A 23,171-nucleotide genomic window follows, 5' to 3' on the forward strand; every position below is an offset into this window, starting at 1 on the left:
TGGGTTGTAAAATTTTTGCTCAAAGCCAGACATGTATGTATTGGGGAACAGAAACACAAGTAATTAGGCATTTAATGTGAGGTTTTATAATAATATTGCTAGGAGTTAGGTTACATTTAACATTTTTATAACTATAGGCTACACTTAATATTTTTATAGCTTCAGTTTCCTACAGTTCCCTTGTTTATCCTTCCCTGCTTTCTTCAGAAAGTCCTTCTTAAATAGAGTCTATTGTTTTACATCTTTCTCAGTTGTAATGCACTGTTACTATACTGAAGCTCTGTTGAGATTTTCTTCAGTTGTAGGGAAGGGGGAATATTCTATAACCTCATGATTAAATCTCATTGTTTTAGTGAGTTCGAAGTCCTTGGATTGTGACTTTTAGAAGATACCTTAGTTTTGTTTTGTTTTTTTCTTTTGTGTGAAATAAAAAGATTAGAGGGTGCTGGAATTAATTGTCTTTTTTCAGGTCAGATAAGACTCTGGTAGTTTCTCTTCAAGAGTAAACCTTTGTCATAGAAAATGAAGTTGGTGTATCTCAAAACTGTTAATTTTCACTTTTAAATGTTTACTTTTCTCAAATCTTCACCATGAGAATCTGGTGTGAAGCTTCTGTCGGCAAATACCATGAGCATGGGGATCCCTAAGACTAAATTCTAAGAATCCTTAGATTCTTAAAGTTCAGTCCACTCTCAGCCTCCAGCAATGCATTAAAATTACCATGGAAGTGTTCCTACTGGTTGCCAGTACCAGCAATTTCTGTTCCCATTAAGTTGACCTTCACAGTAATCATCTGTATTAGGCACTCTCCAAACCTCAATTTTCAGATGGATCTATTAAAAGTTGTTGGTTTTCAGTTTCTCCATCTTTTTTACTTAATGTAAGATTGACAGTTGCAACTTCCAAGGTTTTTATATATTGGAGATGAGAACAGAGTTCTGTGAAATCTTCACATACATGGAATCCTACAACATGTATTTAATTTTATCTGATTTCTTCAGTCAGCTTAATTATTTTGAGATTCATCCATGTTGTAGTATGAATTCACAGACTTTATTGCTTAGTAGTACTCCATTGTATGGATTTACTACAATTTGTTTAGCAAGTCACCTTCTGATGGATAGTTTCTAGTCTGGGGCTACTACAAATAAAGCTTGTATGGACATCTCTGTACAAACCTTTTTTGGATATATGTTCTCATATACATTGGGCAAATATCTCAGAGTGTAACTGCTGAGGTTTATGCGGTAGATGTATGTTTAGCTGATCAACTTTTAAAAGAAATTTCCAATCTCTTTTCCAAAATGGATGTGGCATTTCACATTCCCACTAGATTCATTATTCCATATCCCACCAACACTTTGTATCGTCTTTTCATCTGTAGTCATTCTAATGATAAATGAGAATAATATATTAATATTCAGTCTTCTAGTCCATGATCATAGTATATCTCTCCACTTACTCAGTTTTTTTTTTCCCCTATCTCTCAGTGTGCATGTCTTTGCTCGGTGTTTAATTTAATCTTATGCCATCTAAAAATTAAGTTAGCCTATTACACTGTTTCACAGATGCCAACAGAAGACATGGACCTCTTGTATCAGAGACAAAAGACTTTATTACTCATGACATGACAAGCAGCATAAACATCAGCATGTTTGCACCAATTTCTCTTGCCTCCATGTTCCATGGAAGTGATGCAGCAGACCCACATGGATTCTGATTCTGTATACATAGTGGTTTTTACAGACAACTGATGAACACTGAGCTTGTTTGCAACCAGAAAGTTGGCTTTATCTTTGAGCAGTGGAAGGACATTACCTCACCTTTCAAGGTTACCAGCTGTATAATCAGGTCTGTGAAAATGACATAAATAAAATAATGGTTAGAGGCTTGCTGTGCCCAGTAAAAAGCATTGGAATTCAATAGGTCCAAAATGGATCATCTCTCTGCACGTTTTTTAATCAAATTTATCTGTATTTCATATTTAATGCTTTCTTTTTTTTTTTAAGATTTTATTTATTTATTTGACAGAGAGATCACAAGTAGGCAGAGAGGCAGGCAGAGAGAGAGGAAGGGAAGCAGACTCCCTGCTGAGCAGAGAGCCCGATGCGGGGCTTGATCCCAGAACCCTGGGATCATGACCTGAGCCGAAGGCAGAGGCTTTAACCCACTGAGCCACCCAGGCGCCCCCATATTTAATGTTTTCTTAATGGTTTTCTTCTTAAACTCCAGTTTCTAACTGTTGTTAGGATATGTGACTAAATTGTTACTTGTATAATGATCTTGTATTTTGCAACCTCATTAAACTCTTGGTTCTAGTAGATTTCCTATAGATCCCTTAGTATTTCTTATATAGATGACCATGTGGTCTACAAATATAGACAGTTTTATTTTCTTCCTATCAAATCTGGATGTCTTTGTAACTTACCCTCAGCTGGAACACTCATGAAACTCACTGGAAAGCCACCAGCTGGGGTGTCTGTGGAAATGGCTAGGAAATTATTTGCTAGGGCACCTGGCAGGTTCACTTGGAGACCAGCTAGGATGCCAAAGGAATTTGCAGCGTGCATGGATGCCACTGAAACTTGCTGGAAGCTAAGCACCACTGGGTATTTCACACTCTTCTGGATGCCATACACCACAGGAGCAAGAAGAGGGAAAAACGCATTCATCTGGAAGAGAAGCTCCTTCCTCATGAAGTGTGCCCTTAGCACCTTTTACTAAAAAAATTTAACATTATACCAGCTAGTAAAAGAGAAATTTTGATAGGGTTCTTCTCCAGTATCACATAGCAGGGCAATTTTATGTGTATTTGGCACTAACATCAATCAATCAATACCTTTGTCTGCCTGATTGTTAAAGCCCTCTGCAGTAGATATCCAATGGGAGGCATTCACACAGGAGAAAAATATCTTCTACATCCTGTGCCCCTTTAGACATCCAGCCATATAGCTCTTCTGTAGAATTCTTTGCCATTTATCTTCTAAGTCTATTCCATCTAGCCTATTAGAAATTGCCCACAAATAGTTCATTTTATTTTTGGCCATCTCTCACTCCAGACAAAGTGACCAAAGTGCCACTTGAAGTTCCAACTAATGTTAAGATTTTCCTTCACCACTCTATTTCAGAGTCACTCCTGTGTAGTACTGTAGTGCTACAGCTGTCTACTTTGATGTGGTACCAGAATATCTTTTATCAGCTTATCATTTATAAACCTGCCTGAGGACTTTTCTTCCTCCGTCAGTTGGTTGTAAGAAACTCCCAAAAGGCCATGGAGGGATGGAGGAGACAATGCAGAGTCAGGCCACCATCTCATGCAATTTGCAGTTTCTGGAAGAGCCCAATATTAATTTCCATTTTATAATGTGCACATACAACCTTATGTCTAGGTAAATACAGTAGGCTTTTGTTTCCCCTGCCTAAGGAGACCTATCTAGAAAACTGTGCTAAGGTCAATGTCAAAACTACTGCCTCTGTTAGAAGTATTTCATGGTTGCATCTCTCACATCTAGATCGTTAATCCATTTTGAGTTTATTTTTGTGTAAAATATAAGAATGTGGTCCTGTTTCATTCTTTTGCATGTAGCTGTCCCAAGCAAAAACATTTTAGGCAGACTTTTTCAAAGGATAATAGTTAGGCCTGTTATGTTAACTCCTTTCTGCACAGTAGCTTAGGGTAGTTACATGATAGACAGGCACTGAGTCTCTGTCAATTTCCCCTGGTAGACAACATTTCACATGTGTCACAACTTATAGCTAGAAGAATTAATGATGTCTTGTGTGACTCCACTGGAATAGGACTCTTGGAAGCTTGTACCTATTTTTCTTCAGACTTCATTCCATGCAAGTCACTTTGCTGATTTTGCTTTGTGTCATTTTCCTGTAATAAATCTTAGCTATGACTATATGCTGAGTCGTGTGAGTACTCCTAGCAAATCACTGAATCTTAGACATGGTCTTGAGAATAACCAGTTCAGTTCCATTTTTACTGGTGTGGCATAGTGCATTTTGAGCCCCTAATGATTAGCGTCACTCTGGAGCCAGCGTCTAGTAATTTTCCAAAGATCTGGCTATTTCCTTTTTCATAATGCCCACTCTGGTAATAGCTGCAGGATACGTAGTGGAAAGTATAGAGGAAGATTTATGGTACATACTCATGTAAATGCATCAAGATTCATTCTAAGGTTACCTAGACTCCCCTTGAGATCAAGAGGCTGTTTGTGAATTGATTTTTGTCTAGTAGTGAGTGAGAGGTTTTAATTCTCCTGTGGCAAGTCAAGTCAGGATTCTGGGTACCCAATCTAGAGGTTTTTTTTCTCTTATATAGCTCAAACAACATCTAGTAGACTATTTCATTCCTACGGATATTATAGTCAATTATCCATAGTCAAAAATCCTTGAAAGCAAAGGCGTTCTGATTACTGATACATGCTACCTTTTACAATAAAGGCACCCACCTCATCTTTGATGTCAAAGTGCTACCACCTGGCCTCTAATAATCTGGAATCTTATTACCTCCATTTAAACCAGGGAGCTCACCTCAAAAGCCGTATCACCCATAGCTACACCCAGCCTAAACAGAGAGCAATCACAAGCCTTTACAAGAATGTAAGAGTTCTTCCCACTAACATAGTCCTCAATGCCTTATTAAGGTTGTGCCTTCTGGGCCTTTTAATGGAATATATTCGGGGGATATGCATGCAGGTCATACTCTATAAATCCACTCTAACATTCTTATCTCTCAAAGCTTTGGATCCCCTTTTTCATATTATGCCAGAAAACATTTGGCATCCCAAGACTTAAATGTAAGTCACCTTGGAGTCCTCGTTATCAGTCAACCAACCAAGTAAACTATGAAGAGTCACCTCTAGCCTCTAGCTCTCCAACCTAAAGCATTACATCTGGAATCTCTAGCAAGCGCACCTTTATCAGTGAATTCTGCCTAATCTAGCGTTATATTTTTCTCTCCTTAATCTGACACACCTAAATTCTCTACCCCATACATTTCCAAGGTATGCTGATTATACATTAGCAGAGTCTTTCAATTCTTTTGGTGTGTAAACAATTTCCTCAGAGGCCATAATGTCTACCTCCCCTCTGGAACAAGAAGAGATTTTTACCTTAGCTATTTATCTGTGAACACAGGGAGTAGTTTCTTTTTCTTTCTTTTCTTTTCTTTGTTTGTTTGTTTGTTTATTTATTTATTTGACAGAGAGAGAGACATCACAAGCAGATAGAGAGGCAGGCTGAGATAGAGAAGGAAGCAGGCTCCCTGCTGAGCAGAAAGCCTGATGTCAGGCTCCATCCCAGGACCTTGAGACCATGACCTGAGCCAACACAGTGAGTAGTTTCAGTGGGTCTTGAAAAACATGAGCATTCCCCTCTTAAGGCACCTACCTCAGATGGGTTAATCACAAAAACTTTAAGCACAGGAGGGCTAATTTCCTCAGACACAAGAGGACACACTACTTCTGGTGGCAAAGGAGGTTCAGAGTGACTTGGGGGGGGTTCAAGATTGACAGCTTCATCTGGCTCCAACCATGTATCTCCACTCTAAATTTCAGTACCCCATTCTTTCCTAAACAGTACCCTAACTTTCACATGATAAACTCTGCAAGATCGAATCCTACAGATGTAGTTATTTAGCAACCTGCACAATTAAAATGAGATTTTCTTGAAAACCTCCGACTCTTTATACCAGAGCAAGAAAGGAATGAGTGCTGAAACAAGTTCCTGAATAAAAGAGGGGTGTCACCATAGGTAATATTAAATACTTACCATGTGTCAAGTCACTGTGCTACATGACTGATAACACACCATCTGGTGTCATGCACTGCTTACCTCCTCTCACTGCACTTAGAATTAAACCCTAAAGCTCTACCAGGACCTTTTAAGTCCTGAATGAACCTGCCTCCTGCCTGTTTCTCTGATGACTCAAGTTTGTTCAGAAAGTTTCAGCCACATATACCTCCTCAATCTTTTCAGCCTACATGTCCCCTCTTCCAAGCTACCAAAGGACACCAGTACCCCCCCATCTTCCCCCCACCCCGACCCCAGAGACAGTGCTTTTCTTCTACCATTTGCCACCATATCGTTTTATTTATCGTGTTCTTCTCTTGTGTACGGCACGTGTATTATTTAACTTACCATGTTTATGTACTGTGCGTTTAGGGTTATTACTCCAGGAAACTGTAACCTCCCCTTGGGCTCCAGAAGCATTTGCAGGATTCTCACAGCTAAGGTTAGTCTACCTTATTTCTGCCTGCTTTTCCAACAGACAGAATGAAGTTGGAAGGGGTCATAGTCACCCCTCCAGGTAACGCAGAGCCAAGTAGGGCCTGAGTCTGTGGGTCTCCCGAAGGCGGGGCTGGCCGCCACCCCAGGAGGCCCCATATTCTGTGGTGAAGCTCAGCACAGTTCCCTTCCGACCTCCAACATCAGAAGCAGTCTTCCCTCCAAGGAAATGGACAGCATCACCATTACCATCACAAAACTGGCCCGCGCAAGCCCCTTGCCGCCTGGAGGCCGCCACGTCCCCGCGCAGCCACCGCCCCGCAGCCCGGTCGCGCTCCCCTCTGCGCAGGCGCACGCCGCTCGCTTCCGCTTTCGCTTGGGGCGGGGCTAGCGGCCGGGGGCCGCCCGGCAGCGGCTTCGGAGGTCGGCGCCCCCGACCCATCCGCATGGAGTCGGGGGTGCGCCGCGGCCCGGCCACCGCGGGGGGACCGGCCTCGGCGACCCCGACGCCAAGGCACGAATTGGGGGCCGGGGCCGGGGCTGAGGCGCGGGCTCGCGGCCCCAGTGCCGTCGGAGCCCGCCGCTTCCTGCTCTGTCTTTACCTGGTGGGCTTCTTGGTGAGTGCGGGGGCTGGGAGCGAAGGGCGACTGCGTCCTGGACCTGGAACCCGATTGGGGGTGGCTTTTTTCTTGAAGCCCGAGTGGTTGAAGTCTCAGCGAGGGCTGGGAGCCTGCGATCTCTGCCTGGTGGTGCCTCCTTACCTTTCAAGCCTCTTTTTGCCCCCAAACCTCTTTCACTCTGCGCCAGGTCACATTGCTCCCTTGCGGAGCCCAGTCCGCGGCTCCTCTGCCCCTCCTGCGATTTAATGCGCCCCCAGCACCAGCGTCTAGTGTGATTGAGCCCGGGCTCAAGGGTGACCCCAGGTGTTAGGTGCTGTGAAAGGTACAGAACACGCAGAGTGGATAGCTGGGCTCCTGAACAAGTTTGAGGGCCGTAGGTATAGTAGGAGTGAATACACGGGCCTTTTTGCCAGGCCCGGTCAGCGAAGTCACTGTTGATGACCTCACTTGGGCAGAATTAGGCACATTTTCATTAGGGCTCCTGATAGACTGAAATGTTTAAAAATGCAAACCATAGGGAATTATACCTGTTTCTGCCTTTCAACAAACTGTTTATTGGGCTAAGCAGATTTGTTCTTTATCATGATGTGTGTGTGTGTGTCCTGGTTTAATAAAGACAATTAATTATGAATTTTCCCCACTTAAAATGGAAAGCTTAGAAAGATGAATGTATGATAGGAGAAGTCATCCATCCATCCATCCATTTATTAGTCATAGAATTTCTGAAAACATTTTGTGTTGCCAGGGCTGTAGAGCTCCAGTCCCTGTAATACACAGTCTCTGCCAGGAAGAACTTAAAGTCTTACCAGAACGCTGTGTTGGTAGCTCATAGGCCATTATCTGCAGGAACCCTAGATCCAAGTACTCACTCTTCTTCTTCCAAGTCTAGACCCGGTTCAGTTGCCCTGGTTGTGAGCTGGTCTAAGTTAGGAGAGAACTGGGACGAGGACTCAGTAGGATTTCCTCTTTGCTGGTGTCACTGGGTAAAGACTGCCTTTGGGGGCCTTGAATAGTCTGCAAAGGCCCTAGGTCATGGCAAAGAGAAATTACTATTTTCTGCCCAGATGCAGGTTAAGACCTCTACTCTCCAGTATATTAGCCTCACTAGAGTTTGGGTACTGAACCATCAGTCTGTAACCATCCTTCTGTAAAGGTTTAATGTTGACTTAATAGTTGTTAAGACAATGATGAAAGCATTTTCCAAATCACTGTAAACACCACATCATGAGGCACTCAGGAGGGCTCCGGTTAACCTTGCTTCGCTTAGCCCCCATGGTTAACACTTCAGGTCAGAGCCTGGCATTCCTTAATCTTAGTTCAGTTTTAGAGTGCATGCAGATGCCTCTTCCACGTTCTATTCCAGCCATCCGCAATTCAAAACTATTGATGGTGAGTCGCCCTTGACATTTCCGAAGGGAGTTGGCTGCCATCCACCCTCTGGTAGAAGCTGGGGACTGTCCATCGGCTACTGCCTCCCTCCCTCAGACAGTACTACTATCTGGTTCTGCCAGATGAGAAGAATTTGAACCCTCACCTGGAAAGTCCAGGTGGGGACTTCAGAAAAACCAACATGACCTAAAATTCAAAATAGTTTGAATGTTTTAAATGAATCCACAGGCCATTCATTATAGTTGATCTTTCAGTACAGATTAGAATATTCACATCATCTCCTGTGTTGTGTATGAACTGTGCACACAGCAAGTATAATTTAGCAAGCCTGATGTAAAATTGTAATAATTTGTTCAAGAGAGTTCTTAGGTCTCTAATATGTTCAGGGTAAAATGTAAGATTTCCCAAAAGTTAAAAGAGAGTAGGGATTTTTTTCAAATGGAAAATGTAAGCAATTAAAGTATGTGCAGCTTTGGATATCCTTGTAGGATCTAATGGCTCTTTGTTAGGTAACATCTAAGGAATATTATACATAACTTAGTTATTACTTTTATTATATATAGAGAGATGTAAAGACCCCCTAAGACTTTTGGGGAAATGGTTTCAGATTAATAAGAGAGGAAGGAAACAGGATTAAAGAAGTCATTTGCCAAAATGTTCTGTTTTTAGTTCTCATCTGGGCTTCCAGGTTTTAATTTGTTTAAGAAGGAAGATGAAGAGGACCTTCTAGGCCCCTTTTGGTTAGCATTGTAAGATGGTGCTAAGACCTATGATTTCAATCCCTTCTTTCCTCCAGATACAGAGATTCATATTTTATTTCATCAGCTGTAGTGAAGTCTCATTCATTGTTACTGAGGCAGTTTGCTGATCAAGAAATATTTAGGTTCCTACCCTGAAAATCCTGAAACTTCTTAGTGTATTCATCAGTTTTTGTAGAGAGATGTAGATGTTCCATGAAAGGTTTAAGTGTCCCCTCTAGCCTGATTTCCTTATAAACGGTTACAAGCACATGACCAGTTGCCACATTCAAAATACATTCAAAGCCGGTGGTTTTGAAGAAAATGCAGATTCACAGCAAGAGAGGAGTTGCCTTTTCTGGTAAGGGGAAGACGAATTTAGAGCACAACTTCCTGAAAGACAATTCTAGAACACCAGCATCCATGGAAATAGTTAATCCTTTTCAGGCTCACAAAGCATTAAAATAATACTGATCACCAGTTATTACTTATGAGCCTGTTTTCTTATTACCTACCATAAATTGCAGCCTACTTAATTATTTCTCTCCCATCCTTTACTTGAATGTTAAATAACAAGTCATACTGCGAATTTTTTGAAAAAGAAATCTTTTTGGACAATTGAGTTTCCTTTTCTGAAAGATGCAGAAAATTCATTAGGTTGCTGATGTATTTGGGGTCTTTTAAGTGATAGCGTATATCAGTAGGCTGATGAAAGAAGGCTGAGAGCCCCCAAAATTTAAGTAATCTTAAAATCAAAATAAGCTGTAGTTGAGGTAGTATAAATTTATGAACTACTTGAGAACACTAGATAGTAAGTATATGGCCATTTAAAGATGTAACCATGGAAAAGAGCCACTGAAAAGTACATTTAGAGGTTCCTGTTTCTAAAATTAGGTGAATGCACAGCCACCAGGAGAAGGGACAAGCAGAAGATTAACTGTGGGCCCCAAAGAAAAAATGTTTTTCATGCATTTCTTTCTATTTAAACCAGATTGATTATAAGGAAAGGAATTCTAGTTGAATATAAAGAAACCTGTGTGTGTGTGCAATGTGGTTTCCTTCTTCTACTCCAGTTGTTGCAAGTATCCAAGTGAAGTAGGGATGAGAACAAAACTTAAAGGAAAAATTAACAATCCTTCTGTTAACTCAGAATGCCTAGCAGAAAGGATCAGTACTTATCCCTAGGACTGAAGAAAAGTGAAAATATATTTGAACTGCTGTTGTGTGTTAGATCTGTCTAAATCATTACATCTTTTAATGGACTTCATATTTCTACCAGACAGGTGTTATTATTACCATTTTTTGCAGATGACAGCACTGATGCTTGGTGACATTAAGTAACTTTCCAAGCACACATGCTTAGTAAGTAATGGAACTGGAACTTAGAACTGTCTGTGTAACCCCAGTGCCTGCACTTTCATTGACTTAGCTACAGAACACTGGATTTCCCCAGTACCCCATCCTTCTCTCTCCTTCCTGCTTTGCTGAGACCTTCTTTTCGGGTATTATTTTTAAGGCTATAAGCCACAGATTAGTTGCCTTCCCTATCAGGAGGAAATTCATATTATGAAGCAAATGCTGCTTTGTCAAGAAATAGGTATTGGGGCACTTGGGTGGCTCAGTGGGTTAAAGCCTCTGCCTTCGACTCAGGTCATGATCCTAGGGTCCTGGGATCAAGCCCCACATCGGGCTCCCTGCTTAGCAGGGAGCCTGCTTTCTCCGCTCTCTGCCTACTTGTGATCTCTCTCTGTCAAATAAGTAAATAAAATCTTAAAAAAAGAAAGAAAGAAAGAGGCATTATCCCTGCCTCCTTTCCCACTTCATTACACACAGACATTTTTTGTTTTTGTTTTTTATTGGAAAAACTTCTATAGCACATCCTCCTTGAGCATTAAGGATCAATCACAAGGAAGCTAAAGTTGCAATGATTCTTGGTCATGGTGGTCAGGCATTTATAGGTAGCAACTGTTAAAACATTGTATTTTGATTCTTTGATAAGTTTAATCCGATGGGTATAGCATACTGTAGAATTACGATTTCTTGTTTCCTCAAAATTAGATATTGGTTTATGTTTTTAATCAGTTTGTTATTAGAATTACCACTTTAAGAATACCTAAGCATCAGTTTCTAATTTGAGTTGATCAGTGTTTTGTTGTCTAGGATTTGTTCGGTGTCAGCATGGTCGTCCCTTTACTGAGCCTTCATGTCAAGTCTCTTGGAGCAAGTCCAACAGTTGCTGGAATAGTAGGTAAGTAGTTAATATTGTACATTTCAGAGCACCGAATTTTCAATCCTCTGGACTAAGAACCTAAAAAAAAATCAGTCTTGATAGCTGAATATCATCCAAAGCTAAATTCAAAGTGGGCTAAAAGGAATTTTTAGAATACTTAGGAATGTTACCCTGGAGTGAATATAGTTCATCTTTTCCTATACTACCTGTGTTCAGAGAGTTGTTGAGGGTTAGCATCATTTCTTTGCCCTCACCACCAGTTACATCACAGTTCCTCCCTGAGCCTCTCCAAGGAGCTGGCTGTGTGTGTCAAAGGGTAGGTACAAACTCCTGCCTGCGGGAACCAAAGAAATGTAATCTACAGAAATCAATTCACACAGCAAAGGGTCTCAGGGTGAGGCTTGACCACCACCAGTGCATCTTTGGGGGTTGTAGGGTTTCTCTGCCTGTGCAGCATAGAACCTCCATCTGAAAGTCCCTGATTTACCAAAGAGACAGGGCTTAGCAGGGTTTAGGACTATGCCAATTAATAAGGAATTGTTAAAAGACTAACAGCCCTTGACTATTCGCAAGCTGGATAAGCAGATGTTGGGAGATTGTGGTGGACACAGTATTTGGTAAGTCCTGCATGCCATGACTTGTATTTCCCTTGGAAAGTAGAATTATACCAGCCCCCACAGTGGCCCAAGGGTTTTTGTGAAGAGCAGAAGGGACATGTTATGTGCTATAATGGAGGTAAAGGCACTCTATAAAATTTTGTCAGTTCTTTATAAAACTAAAGCAGTTCGTAAAACCGGAATATTAGAGGCATATAAGAGGATACAGAAACTTTTAGACTTAGTAGAATTTTTGTAGAATTTGGATTTCTATTCCCCAAGTACTCTCTATTCTGTCTTCTCAGTTGGGGGTATGCATCCTTACAGAGCAGAAGCCTCTCTCAGAGACTGTGGGCAGCCCTTGCTGTAGTCTCTCTCCTACTTCCTTCAATTTTTGAGGTTTGTTTTTTGTTTTTGTTTTTGTTTTTTTAAAGATTCATTTATTTGAGAGGGAGGAGAGAAAGAGCCCAAGCAGGGGGAGTGGCAGGCAGAGGGAGAAGCAAACTCCCCACTGAGCAAGGGGCCTGATGCAGGGCTCGATCCCAGGACCCTGAGATCATGATCTGAGCTGAAGGCAGACATTTAACCAACTGAGCCACGCAGGCATCCCTGAAGGTCTTTTAATAAAAATTGTATTGCTTTACCCTTCCAACTGAAAAAAAAAGGGGGGATATCTCCTTTTTAAAAATGGTCTTCTTTTCCCCTAATGTTTTCCTGTTAATATCTGTGTAATTATTATCACATTGATCCATTTTCATGACGGGTCCAGCTGATTTTCTTGATGTTACTGATGTTTTTTTGTAGGCTCCTCTTATGGCATTCTGCAGCTCTTTTCCAGCACACTGGTGGTAAGTTGTCTCCCATCTGGCATCACATCTCGGTCACATTTGGGGGCATCTCCATGGTGGTGGTGGTTAAAGGTGGGGGTCAGAGGACTTTCTGTGTTCTTTGCTTTCTTCAGGGCTGCTGGAGTGATGTGGTTGGAAGACGGTCTTCCTTGCTGGTGTGCATTCTGTTCAGCGCCCTCGGTTATCTGATTCTTGGAGCATCTACCAATGTGTTCCTGTTTGCCCTGGCTAGAGTCCCTGTGGGTAAGTTCCTGTCCTTGGGTGTGTTTTCATTCAAAATAAACCAATTGTCTGTAAATGTATAAAGAGAGACCATTTTACCTGTCAGTGCCTTCTTTTTCTTTCTTTCTTTCTTCCTTTTTTTTTTTTTTCTTAAGAATTTACTTATTTATTTGAGAGAGAGTGAGTCTGTATGAGCAGCTGGAAGAGCAGAGGGAGAGGGAGATAATTTCCAGCAAACTCTGCACTGAGCCACAGAGCCCCATGTGAGGCTGGATTCCAGGATCCTGGGATCGTGACCTGAGCTAAAACCAAGAGTTGGGTGCTTAACTGACTGAGCTGCCCAGGCTCTCCTGTTGGTCCCTTCTTGGTTACAGCTTATGTCAAGAGAGAATAATGGCAAGAGCGATTATAACTGGAACACCAGACGCTGCTGTTGAGGGAGGACTTGGTATCAGTCAGGCTCTGCTCAGATGAGCACAGCCACAGAGCTTGTCCATGACGGGGCCTGGAGCCTTCCCTGTCAGTATGAATCATTATACCATTGCACAGACCTGGCTCCTTCCCATCGCTCTCTCTACCTTCAGTCAGTAAGAATTTGTTAACTGTCTTTGGCCAGCGCTGTGGTTATTATTCTTCCCCTTGGCCAACTTCTGGTTTTAAAATTGGGCTTCCTGACTTCAGATGGAGATCTCCCACTGTAGCTCTCTGGCAGCCTCCCGTAAATCCGGGGGATTTACTGCTGGTCGGGGGAGATACTAGGATGACAATGGTGTGGCTCTTGGGTTAGTTTCTGTTTCTAAACTGATCTTGAATGTTCCTGACATTTTCGAAATGGCTTTTATTTTGTCCGTTCTTTGAGCTGCCGCTGTTGACTGCTATCCTAGTGTGGTGGGTAGGGAGGCCCTGTGGAAGCTCTTTGTTCTCTCTTTGCCTTTCTCAGTTAGAACCCTGGAGTTTCAGTTTCTTTCTCCCTTGACTCAATAGAGCACCAATAGACTCAGCTGCCCTGGTGGACAAGTTTGCAGCCCTGGACCTCTGCCCCTAGTCAGTTAAGCTGTTCCTTTTCACCCAATGTCCCAAAGGAACAGAGCATAAAATAAGTACTTTTAACATATGGTTGATGATCAGCTCATTTGGGATTTTCACACCATTTCTGTGACATACATCCTTACTCTCCAAGTCTTTTGAGTTAACCCTTGAAAATTCATGCTTTGCCTTTCTTTTAACTCAAAAACCTGAAAATACTTACAAAGGTCTTCACTTTAAATTTGAGCTATCATCCTAACTCGCACCCCGCCCCACAAAAAATCCAACTGATGGCTGCTCTATGTGCATTCGGAGTCAAAGTTATTGTACATACTTGGTTTGAGTTGCAGTGTTAAATATAATACACTCCACCATTCAGCATTAAGGCTGTTTGTAATTCTAAAGAACTACAGAGTAATTGGCCCTGTATACAATAGGTTGAAATTTATAGAGAAGATTAAAATGTTTTTATTTAATATGAAATGAGCCTGCTTTGAGTAGTGATAGTTCCACTAACATATGTCTTACTCTTGGCTAACAGGAGAGCTACACATAAAATTCTCTCCTGCCATGGGAACTTCTACAGTGTTTGGTTGGCCCAGGAATATGAGGGAGCCCTGGGGGAGCCTTGCAAGGGTTATGCTGTACAATGTCATGTAGGTTCAGGTCCTTGGATCTGAAGGTGAGCCTGACAGAGTTTGAAGTACCAGAGGTAGACACATGGTTTTCCCCTCTTCTCTTTATCCCCTAGCCCAGCCTCTAGAAGGTAACAGGAAGCTAGTCTGGGTCACCTTCACCACAGTCCTCCTTCCCCGGGTATGTAAGGTGAACTCAACATCGGTATCATTTCAGAAATAATTACAGGATCTCTGCTAGGCCTTTTACGAATCATCTTCCAGCCTGGTCCTTTCTCACATTAAAGGAAATAGATCTAGAGACAATCTGTCTAATTCTAAGACAGGTTTGTAAGTTTGCTTCCCATAGAGTCTGGTTATCAGGCAAATATCCGCTCTAATGTTTACACCCAGTTGGATATAGAACCCAGGAGCAGGGTGCAAGCCAAGAGATGTACAGAGTGATGCTTCTTTCAAGGAAATAACTGGAAACCATTGTGTTGCATCAGAGTTAGGAGCACGGCAGGCCGACCTGCCAGCAACACTGACTGAACTGCTGCCATGTATTGCCAGCGTGACGGGCAGCATACGGTACCAGAACCCCTCAGTCTGTTTATTCAACATATGGGGGTATGGCTACAGACAAGTCAAATACATCAGTAGAAGTATGAGGAATATAAAGCTGCTATATACACTTTAATCTCTTATTAAGTCATGTCCCACCTTTCAGTTTGTTTAGTCAACCAATTCATAAACCTCTTGCTAGGAGAAAATCAGTTGGTAGTGTCTAGATGACCCTGTCATCATGTTTTTATATTCTTCCTCACTCCCTGTCCTTCCCTGCTCTCTTCCTCTCTAGCAAGTTATCACCTGTACCCATGTACACACATACACACACTCTATGAAGAGAGGTCCATTTGTGGGGTTTTTTGCTCTCTGATCCTTGCATTATTCTCAGGGTCAGGGTCAGGATTAATGCTGAACATACAGTAGGCATGCACGAATGTTTACTCACTGAGTGAATGAATGAAGAATGATACATCTCTGTAGAGAAGTGACCACGAATTACACTTGGCTAACAGAAAACTGGAGATACTGGGATGTCAGTGTGGACGGTGGGAAAGCAGGGGATGCAGGGCTTGACTCCCAGGAATAAGGTAGCCAACTAGGACTGTGGGGCTAGATCAGGAGTCCAGTCACAGTGGGATGAAAGTACAAACCTTAGAGGTTCAAAGAGAATGGAGACCAGAACTCCATCTGTGATAGAGATGAAATGCAAGTTCACATCCAAGATTCTTTTGGTCTGAAAAATGTTACAGAGCATGTTTCTTATCCCCTTGCAGGTATTTTTAAACATACCCTCTCCATCTCAAGGGCTCTGCTTTCTGATCTGGTTGCAGAGAAAGAACGGCCACTAGTAATTGGACAATTCAATGCGGCATCTAGTGTGGGCTTCATCTTGGGCCCCATGGTTGGTGGATATCTTACGGAACTAGAAGGTGGATTTTATCTGACAGCCTTCATCTGTTTCTCTGTCTTCATCCTCAATGCTGGTATGTTGACGTTTCATCCTAAGAAGGCTGTTTGGTTTATGCATTCATACTGACCCATCTACCTGCTTTACTTTTATCTCCTTACACTTTGTTGTTCTTAAAATAGGCAGAGTTTTTGTTGTTGTTACACTGCTATGATAGTTTCAGGTGTGCAATTTAGTGGGTCAGCAGTTCTGTACATCACTCAGGGCTCATCCTGATACGTGTACTCTTAATCCCCTTTACATTCGAATAGGCAGATTTATTTTTCAAAGTTGGTCACCTCGTCTCCTGCTGCAGACCACCTGCCCATGTCTTCCCATCATGCTTAAAGCATGTATATGTCTCATATAGCATGTGGATGGGCAAGCCCTGCCCCCCACCCTTCCATCTGCTCCAGCCACACTGGCTTCCTGGTCAGCCTCACACATGCCAGACTCATTCCCACAGGAAGGCACTGCAATTTGCTCTTTCCCCCACCTACAACATTCTTCCCACACACCTTTACTGGGTCTTTCTTTGTTTTGTTAATTTTTTTTTAAATTTTATTTATTTATTTGACAGAGAGAGATCACAAGTAGGCAGAGAGGCAGGCAGAGAGAGAAGGGGAAACAGGCTTCCCATTCAGAGAGCCCAATGTTAGGCTCCATCCCAAGACTCCATCCCAAGACTCTGAGACCTGAGCTGAAGGCAGAGGCTTAACCCACTGAACCACCCTACTGGGTCTTCCTTATCATTCAAGTGTCAAATATTTGCTTCCTTGGAAAGGCTTTTCCTGATGATTCTATTACACATAACTCCGGTTTCTTTACAGCACTTCTGAAATTATATTATCCATTTGTTTTCTTGCTTATATTCTCTCCTCCCTACCTCCCCACACATTCTGTTAGAAACTAAATGCCACAGGGTAGTCATTTTCTCACCGTTGTCACTCCTGCCCAGAACTGGCCAGGCATAAAGCCAATGTTCAATAACATTGGATGAATAAAAGAACACTTACTGGACTATGAACTCCTTGGAAGCAGGGCCAGTCGCCTAAAGCCAAGAGGATAAACCTCTTTGCCTAGAGACTGGTACCTTCCTGAGCCTTAGATAAACAACTTCAGAAACAAGAGGATTTGTTCATGTTACTCAGTTTTCCTTAAATTTAATGATAGCCTACTCTACTACATCTTTTTTAGTCTTTGTATTCAAGGCTCCAGGTTGCATGATGGATTCCATGTTGAGCTAGGATATCACACTCAGGAAACAGAGCTCAGGAGTTCAATGTAAATTGTCATACGAATACTTTATGATCTCCTGCCAGAAGTTTAACCTGTAACCTCGGCTGGGAAGTGAGGTCTGACGGATTAGTGCAAATCTAGATAAAATACCTGAAGCCCATGACTGACTGGTGTGGCCAGGTACCTTCCCACATGAAGGAATGTGATGAATGTGATAGCTCTCCAAGTCAGAAGTCAGGGTATAAACGAAGACTGTGATCATGGGCTTCTGTTTGGGATTCTCCAGCGATGATGCTGTTTAATATCATGCCCTCACCTAAGCCTGTGAGTGGATCTGAGTCAGTCAGGGATAGTTCAGCCACAAGTGTTCTCAACCGCAATGGCTAAAAATAGTAATAGGGATTTCTTGTGCATTCTTAAGAAATTTAGAGGTCAGCAGGCCAAGCTGATGCAAAGAATAGCAGGGGAGAGTGATAGGGGCAGGCCAATGGACAGTGTCTCACACTGGGCTTTGCCTTCCAGCGCAGTGACCAGTGTATTGCGTTTTTTCCCCTCAGTGACTGGCTGTTTTCTTAAACCTCTTTTACCCCTTCAGCTTCTCATATCCTCATTCTGATAGGCCACTTTGCCTGAGAAGGGCCTTTTTTATGTCTTTTGTGGCATGATTTCTGATTTCTTGGTTAAGAACTTAGACTCTGGAGTTTGATAGATTTGGATTCAGATTCTTGCTGTGCCACTTTTTAGTGTGGGCCTTGAGCGAGTTGCCTCAGTTTACTCATCCATAAAATGGGATAACAACACTCCCAGTCTTACTAGGGCGAGCCCGGGAGGTCTTGCATGCGAGCAGTTCACCCCGCTGCGTCAAGAATACTGCATGCTCAGTAAACATCAGTTGTTGTCATCATTATCATTTTTATTATTTTAATTATACTCTTGGTCTCAGTCCACGGGGGCGATAGCCCTTTCATATTTTTATCAAGATTGTGTAAAACGTCTAAGGGCCCTTGCAAAGATAAGAAGTGGTAGAAAGGCCAGGCCTGCATCCTCATGTGGTTAAGTTTTCTGTCATAAATTAGTCCCTGGTGAGTAGTCCCCCTCGACTGTGGAGAAACCACACACACAGATGTGGTTGCTGAAAACATGACAGCATGAAGCGGTCTGAAGGGCCATGGTCCAGTTGAATTTAAGTGTGGAAGGACCAAAAACTCCACAGAATGAGTTTGGAAAAAATGTCCTAGCTGGAATTCAGTTTCAAGAAATTTGGGGGCATGGATTGGCAGTAGGTCCTTCTATTTGGATGGCATGGGATACATAAAACGACCAAGGCAGGAATGCACCAGTCATAAGGGTGGAAGTAGGATTATCTGAGTAGGAATTGGGCTTCTCTGTAAGATCATACATCATGGTCTGTGAGAATGGTACCCCAAAATATTTTGAGGTGTGACTTGCAAAAGCACATGGTGGGCCCTGACAGGGGGCAGAGCCAAGCAGTTGCTTCCTGACAGGTCACTGGTGTCAAGCTGCCCCACTTCCCACAAGCCGAGGCCGGCAGCCTCTGCTCACAGAGTGAGCTTCCCCCAGCACAGTACTCACCTGTAATCCAATTGCTGTGTTTTACTTGTCCAAACCCCCTTTTAGACTTAAATTCCTTGAGGGCAGGGATGTTATAGGCCTTGTCTTGTTAATATATTCCTACTGTTTAGCACAGGCCTTAGCATTTAGGAAGCATAACTACTCAGAATGTGATGCAGTGTGGGTGGGGAGTGGATGGGAGGGTGGATGGATGGGGAGGCAAGACGGTGGACAGGCACGGAGTTAGAAAGGTAGTGAATTTAAATATACAGCATGAGAATTTCGGTACCCCATGATACAGGAAACCATCATGGGCTCTTGAGCCGGCGAAAAAAGTGAACATTTTGTAGGTATAGAATTTTTCTAAGGTGAAGAGTGGATTTCTACCATCAAAATGGAGTAGAAGTAGCTGTGGCCATGGTTAAAAACTGGATTCAAAGACAGAGGTTAGTAAATGTACTAATACAAAACTACAGCATAGAAATCTCGTGCACATACGTGCTCCTCCCCCGGATTGCGGGCACCCTGCGAGTCCGGGCGTGCAGCCGACAGATCCCATGCCATCCTACCAGGTCTGGTTTGGCTGTTTCCCTGGTGCGAAGCTCAGCTCTCCAGTGCAGAGAAAGACCAGCCAGCGAGGAGGAACTCTGCACCCTGGGGAAGGAGAGATGGTCACGGGCAGGAAACCGCCACCCGTCCCAGGAGCACAGTCCGCACCAGACCTGCCAGGCCGCCCTGGCTGGAGTTCGCGTCCACACTGCGCGACATGAAGAGCCTGATTTTTTCCGAGATGTGGGACATCTTCGCCGTGCGCTTGCTGATGGCAGTGGCGGTCATGCTCTACTACAGTAACTTCGTGCTGGCGCTGGAGGAGCGCTTTGGGGTGCGGCCGCGGGCGGCCGGTTACCTCATCAGCTATGGCAGCGCGCTGGGCGCCCTGGCCGGCCTGGCGCTGGGGCCCCTGCTGCGGCTGTACGGGCATGACGGCCACGCCCTCCTGCTGCACTCCAGCGCGCTCACCTGCCTGCTGCTGCTGCTGCACGCCTCCGCCCGCTCCGTGCCCGTGGCCGTGCTCTGCTCCTCGCTGCTGGCCGTGTCCACTGCCGTAGGCAGGACCTGCATCACCGACCTGCAGCTGGCCGCAGGCGGGGCGCAGGCCAGCGGCACGGTCATCGGCGTGGGACAGTCCGTGACGGCCGTGGGCCGGATCATCGCCCCGCTCCTCTCCGGGCTAGCGCAGGAGGTGAGCCCATGTGGGCCCCCCAGCCTGGGGGCTGTCCTGGCCCTCGTGGCGATTTTCCTAATGTCACTCAACAGAGCCCGCTATGGTGGTGCCGGTGGTGGGAGTGACAAATTAAAACGTGAGTAGAGTGGAACTGGATAGAAGAAACCAACTCTGAGGCCATGAGGAAGGGACAGCGGCCAGGAAGGGTGGTTCCCCAGCAGGTGTGCTTTGTTGGGAGACTCCCAGGTCCAGCCTGCAGGGTGATCAGAAGTCAGAGCCTTGTCAAAGGGGAAAGTATTAAATCTTATGTAGAAGTCTCCTCTTCAAACTCTGCCGGTGGGGTTCAGATTTTCCAGGGGGAAACACTACCAGCTTCAGGACGAGAAGGTGGTGGTGAGATAACAGAAGGTGATAGGCCCTCTGCTAAGTAAAAACAGGGTAACCCATTAACAAAGTGATCCGCTGGGACACAGGCTTCGTGTCACACTGTATAAACCAAGGGTTTTTGTGCTATCAGAAGCCTAGAGATTGAATAAGCTGCTTTATTGAAATTAGCCTGTACCTTTCTCAAGTCCTAACAAGATTCTACCTGGGAGGCTGGGGAAAGATCACACGGCTGCCTCAGCCCCCAGACACTGGTTCTGGGGGCCCAGGGGAGGCCCAGAAACCTGTATTTAATAAGCGACACTTGCACTTCCTCATGGAGGTAGAAGAAGGATCATTTAGAGACATACAGGTTTGGATTCAAGTCAAAGCCAGAGATTTGGTTGTGTTTATTGATAGCTAACTCAGTTTGAAGTATTAAGATTATGTGATCCTGAAACATTACCTTCTCCCTAGATCTTAGCAGTCACGCTCTGTAATAGGAGAAGCAGGTTCATGGAGCCTGTCCCCTGTGTCTATTGCTTCGGAGGCCCTGTGCTCTGCAGAGAGCTGAGGTTGTCACTGTGGCTAGTTCTCCCTGGATATCAGGCATGAACTGCTCCCGGAAGCCAGGGCTCCATTAGGCTGCATGGGTTGGATGATGGTAGAGCACAGTGGAGAAGACAAAGTACAGGAATGCCTTTAAGAGGAGCATCTCATGCAGGTAAGAGAGTCAGGTGCCATGCCTCATGAGACAGACTTAACTACAGTATCTTATGTTGAAAGTCATTTCTTTTCTCTCACTTTAATATCATACCTGAGAACAAAAGAGCTACACACTGATCTACAGGGAAATGCCTTTTCCTAGGCCTAGGCTTAATGGTCATTACAAAAGTAGCATGCCAGGGTCCAACTGGTAGGCTCAGAGGGAAGGTTAGCACAAAAACACAGGGAAGCATTTGTGTGATTCTTGCTACTTGGATAATGTCACCTGTTAATAATAATTATATTGGAGCCGCCTCTCGTTTCCTCATGCAAACTACCGAAGTTCACATTCCTCTCATTCTTTTTCATTGGTCCACTGGGAAATTAATCTTGTTTTCAACCAACACACGTATAATTGTAAATGTATTGTATGAAAGCAGAAAAAAAAAGTTTCTCTAGTTTTAGAAGTTGTGTATGGGTTAAACCCAAATGTTTAAGATAATTAATTGGATGTCTGAAGATTGTCCTTTCTCCTATCTAGCTACAAGGAAAATACTAACTTTTTATGAAGTGTTGTGATTGTGAAGTGCTAAGTGCTTTTGAGGAAAGCAAAATATAATACAAAATGGTGTGGCCCTTAAGGAGCACACCAAATTGGCATAGAGCTTAGACTCAAAGGACAATAAGTAATCAAGGGTTTATGCAATGAAGTTGAATTTCTCCGAAGATTATCTTTTCTGTGCACTCAGAAACAGGCAAGTTTCTTAGACATTCTTTAATGTAGTCATTATTAAATTTTTGAAATCCTAGCACTTTATTTTTGAGGTTAAATAAAGCCTATAAATTTATTAAGGCTTTACAGTTATCAGATAAATGGGAATGAAAACCAGGGTTGATCTTCATATAGAGAGTAGAGAAACATTTTTGCTATTGTCCACACTCAAGTGGGTTTTTTTTAGATAAATATTATGCAGACATACCTCATTCCATTGCATTTCATTTTATTGTGCATCGCAGATACTGCATTATTTTTTTTTTTAACCAGTTAAATTTCGTGGCAACCATGTGTTGAGAAGTTTATTTGCACCATTTTTCCACCAGCATTTGCTCACTTTGCGCCTGTGTCACATTTTGGTAATTCTCACAATATTTTAAACTTTTTCATTATATTTGCTATGTTGATGTGTGATCAGTGATCTTTGATGTTACTGTTATAATTGTTTTGGGGTGCCATGAACCGCACCCTTATAAGGTGGTGAATTTAATCCATAAGTGTATGTGTTCCAAGAGCCCCACCAACTGGCTGGTCACCCATCTCTTGCCCTCTCCTTGGCCCTCTATTTCTTAAGATGCAAAAATACTGAAGTCAGGCCAGTTAACAACCCTACAGTGGCCTGGTAAGTGTTCAAGTGAAAGGAAATGTCAGCCGATGTGGCAAACTTCCTTGTTGTCTTATTTTTAAAAATTGCCACAGCCACCCCAGCCTTCACCAACCACCACCCTGATCAACCCTGAGAAAAGACCCTCCACCAGCAAAAAGATTGACAGTTGCTGAAAGCTCAGATGGTGGTTGGCATTTTTTTAGCAATAAAGTCTTTTTAATTAAGGTATGTACATTGTTTTTTTAGACATAATGCTACTGTAAATTTAATAGACTATAGTATAGTATAAACATAATTTTTAATGTATACTAGGAAGCCAGAAAATTCATTTGACTCACTTCATTGCAATATTTAACTTTATCGCAGTGGTCGGGAACCAGGCCACAGTATCTCTGATGTATGCTTCTACCTCTCCTTAAAATGTCTGATGTGTGGATATTCCGACGTGTGTTCCAGAACCAGCAGTGTCCACGTTCCCCTGGAGCTTGTTAAACATGCACTCACACCCCAGCACGGACCTGCTGGGAACCATTCTCAACAAAATCCCCAGCTGCTCTGTGTACACAGTAAACTTTGAAAACCACTGTTCTGTAGACAGTTTTTGTATAATTTATGGACTATGATCTCAGGGAAATTAAATCTGTTCCACTGAA

General features: G+C 43.2%; 1 protein-coding gene and 1 long non-coding RNA gene across 5 annotated transcripts; one reads left to right on the top strand and one right to left on the bottom strand.

Annotated features, from left to right (window-relative positions):
- Positions 1 to 1,597: 1,597 nt before the first annotated feature.
- Positions 1,598 to 6,609, bottom strand: LOC123391356. Its single transcript, XR_006605999.1, has 2 exons — positions 6,148 to 6,609; positions 1,598 to 1,853 (listed from the first exon to the last, which is right to left on the bottom strand). It is a non-coding gene; the product is annotated as an uncharacterized LOC123391356 (long non-coding RNA).
- On the top strand, positions 6,595 to 23,171 carry MFSD9 (major facilitator superfamily domain containing 9). Of its 4 annotated transcripts, XM_045077622.1 has the most exons (7): positions 6,595 to 6,851; positions 11,141 to 11,228; positions 12,611 to 12,654; positions 12,768 to 12,897; positions 15,860 to 16,069; positions 19,416 to 20,086; positions 22,885 to 23,171. In XM_045077622.1, exons 1-7 carry the CDS (start codon positions 6,681 to 6,683, stop codon positions 22,912 to 22,914), a joined length of 1,344 nt encoding a protein of 447 aa, XP_044933557.1. In that variant the 5' UTR covers positions 6,595 to 6,680; the 3' UTR covers positions 22,915 to 23,171. The 4 variants fall into 4 exon arrangements, with proteins under 4 accessions (XP_044933557.1, XP_004764438.1, XP_044933556.1 ...); XM_004764381.3 differs by having other exon boundaries at positions 19,416 to 23,171; XM_045077621.1 differs by having other exon boundaries at positions 15,917 to 16,069; positions 19,416 to 23,171.

Source organism: Mustela putorius, unplaced genomic scaffold, assembly GCF_011764305.1.
Source record: "Mustela putorius furo isolate JIRA1106 unplaced genomic scaffold, ASM1176430v1.1 tig00000224_pilon_pilon_pilon, whole genome shotgun sequence".
Taxonomy (NCBI): domain Eukaryota; kingdom Metazoa; phylum Chordata; class Mammalia; order Carnivora; family Mustelidae; genus Mustela; species Mustela putorius.

Coding starts and splice junctions, on each gene's coding strand:
- MFSD9 (XM_004764381.3), top strand. CDS start 6,681: ATGGAGTCGGGGGTGCGCCGCGGCCCGGCCACCGCGGGGGGACCGGCC. Junction 6,852..11,140: donor TTTACCTGGTGGGCTTCTTG/GTGAGTGCGGGG, acceptor TTTGTTGTCTAG/GATTTGTTCGGTGTCAGCAT. Junction 11,229..12,610: donor AACAGTTGCTGGAATAGTAG/GTAAGTAGTTAA, acceptor GTTTTTTTGTAG/GCTCCTCTTATGGCATTCTG.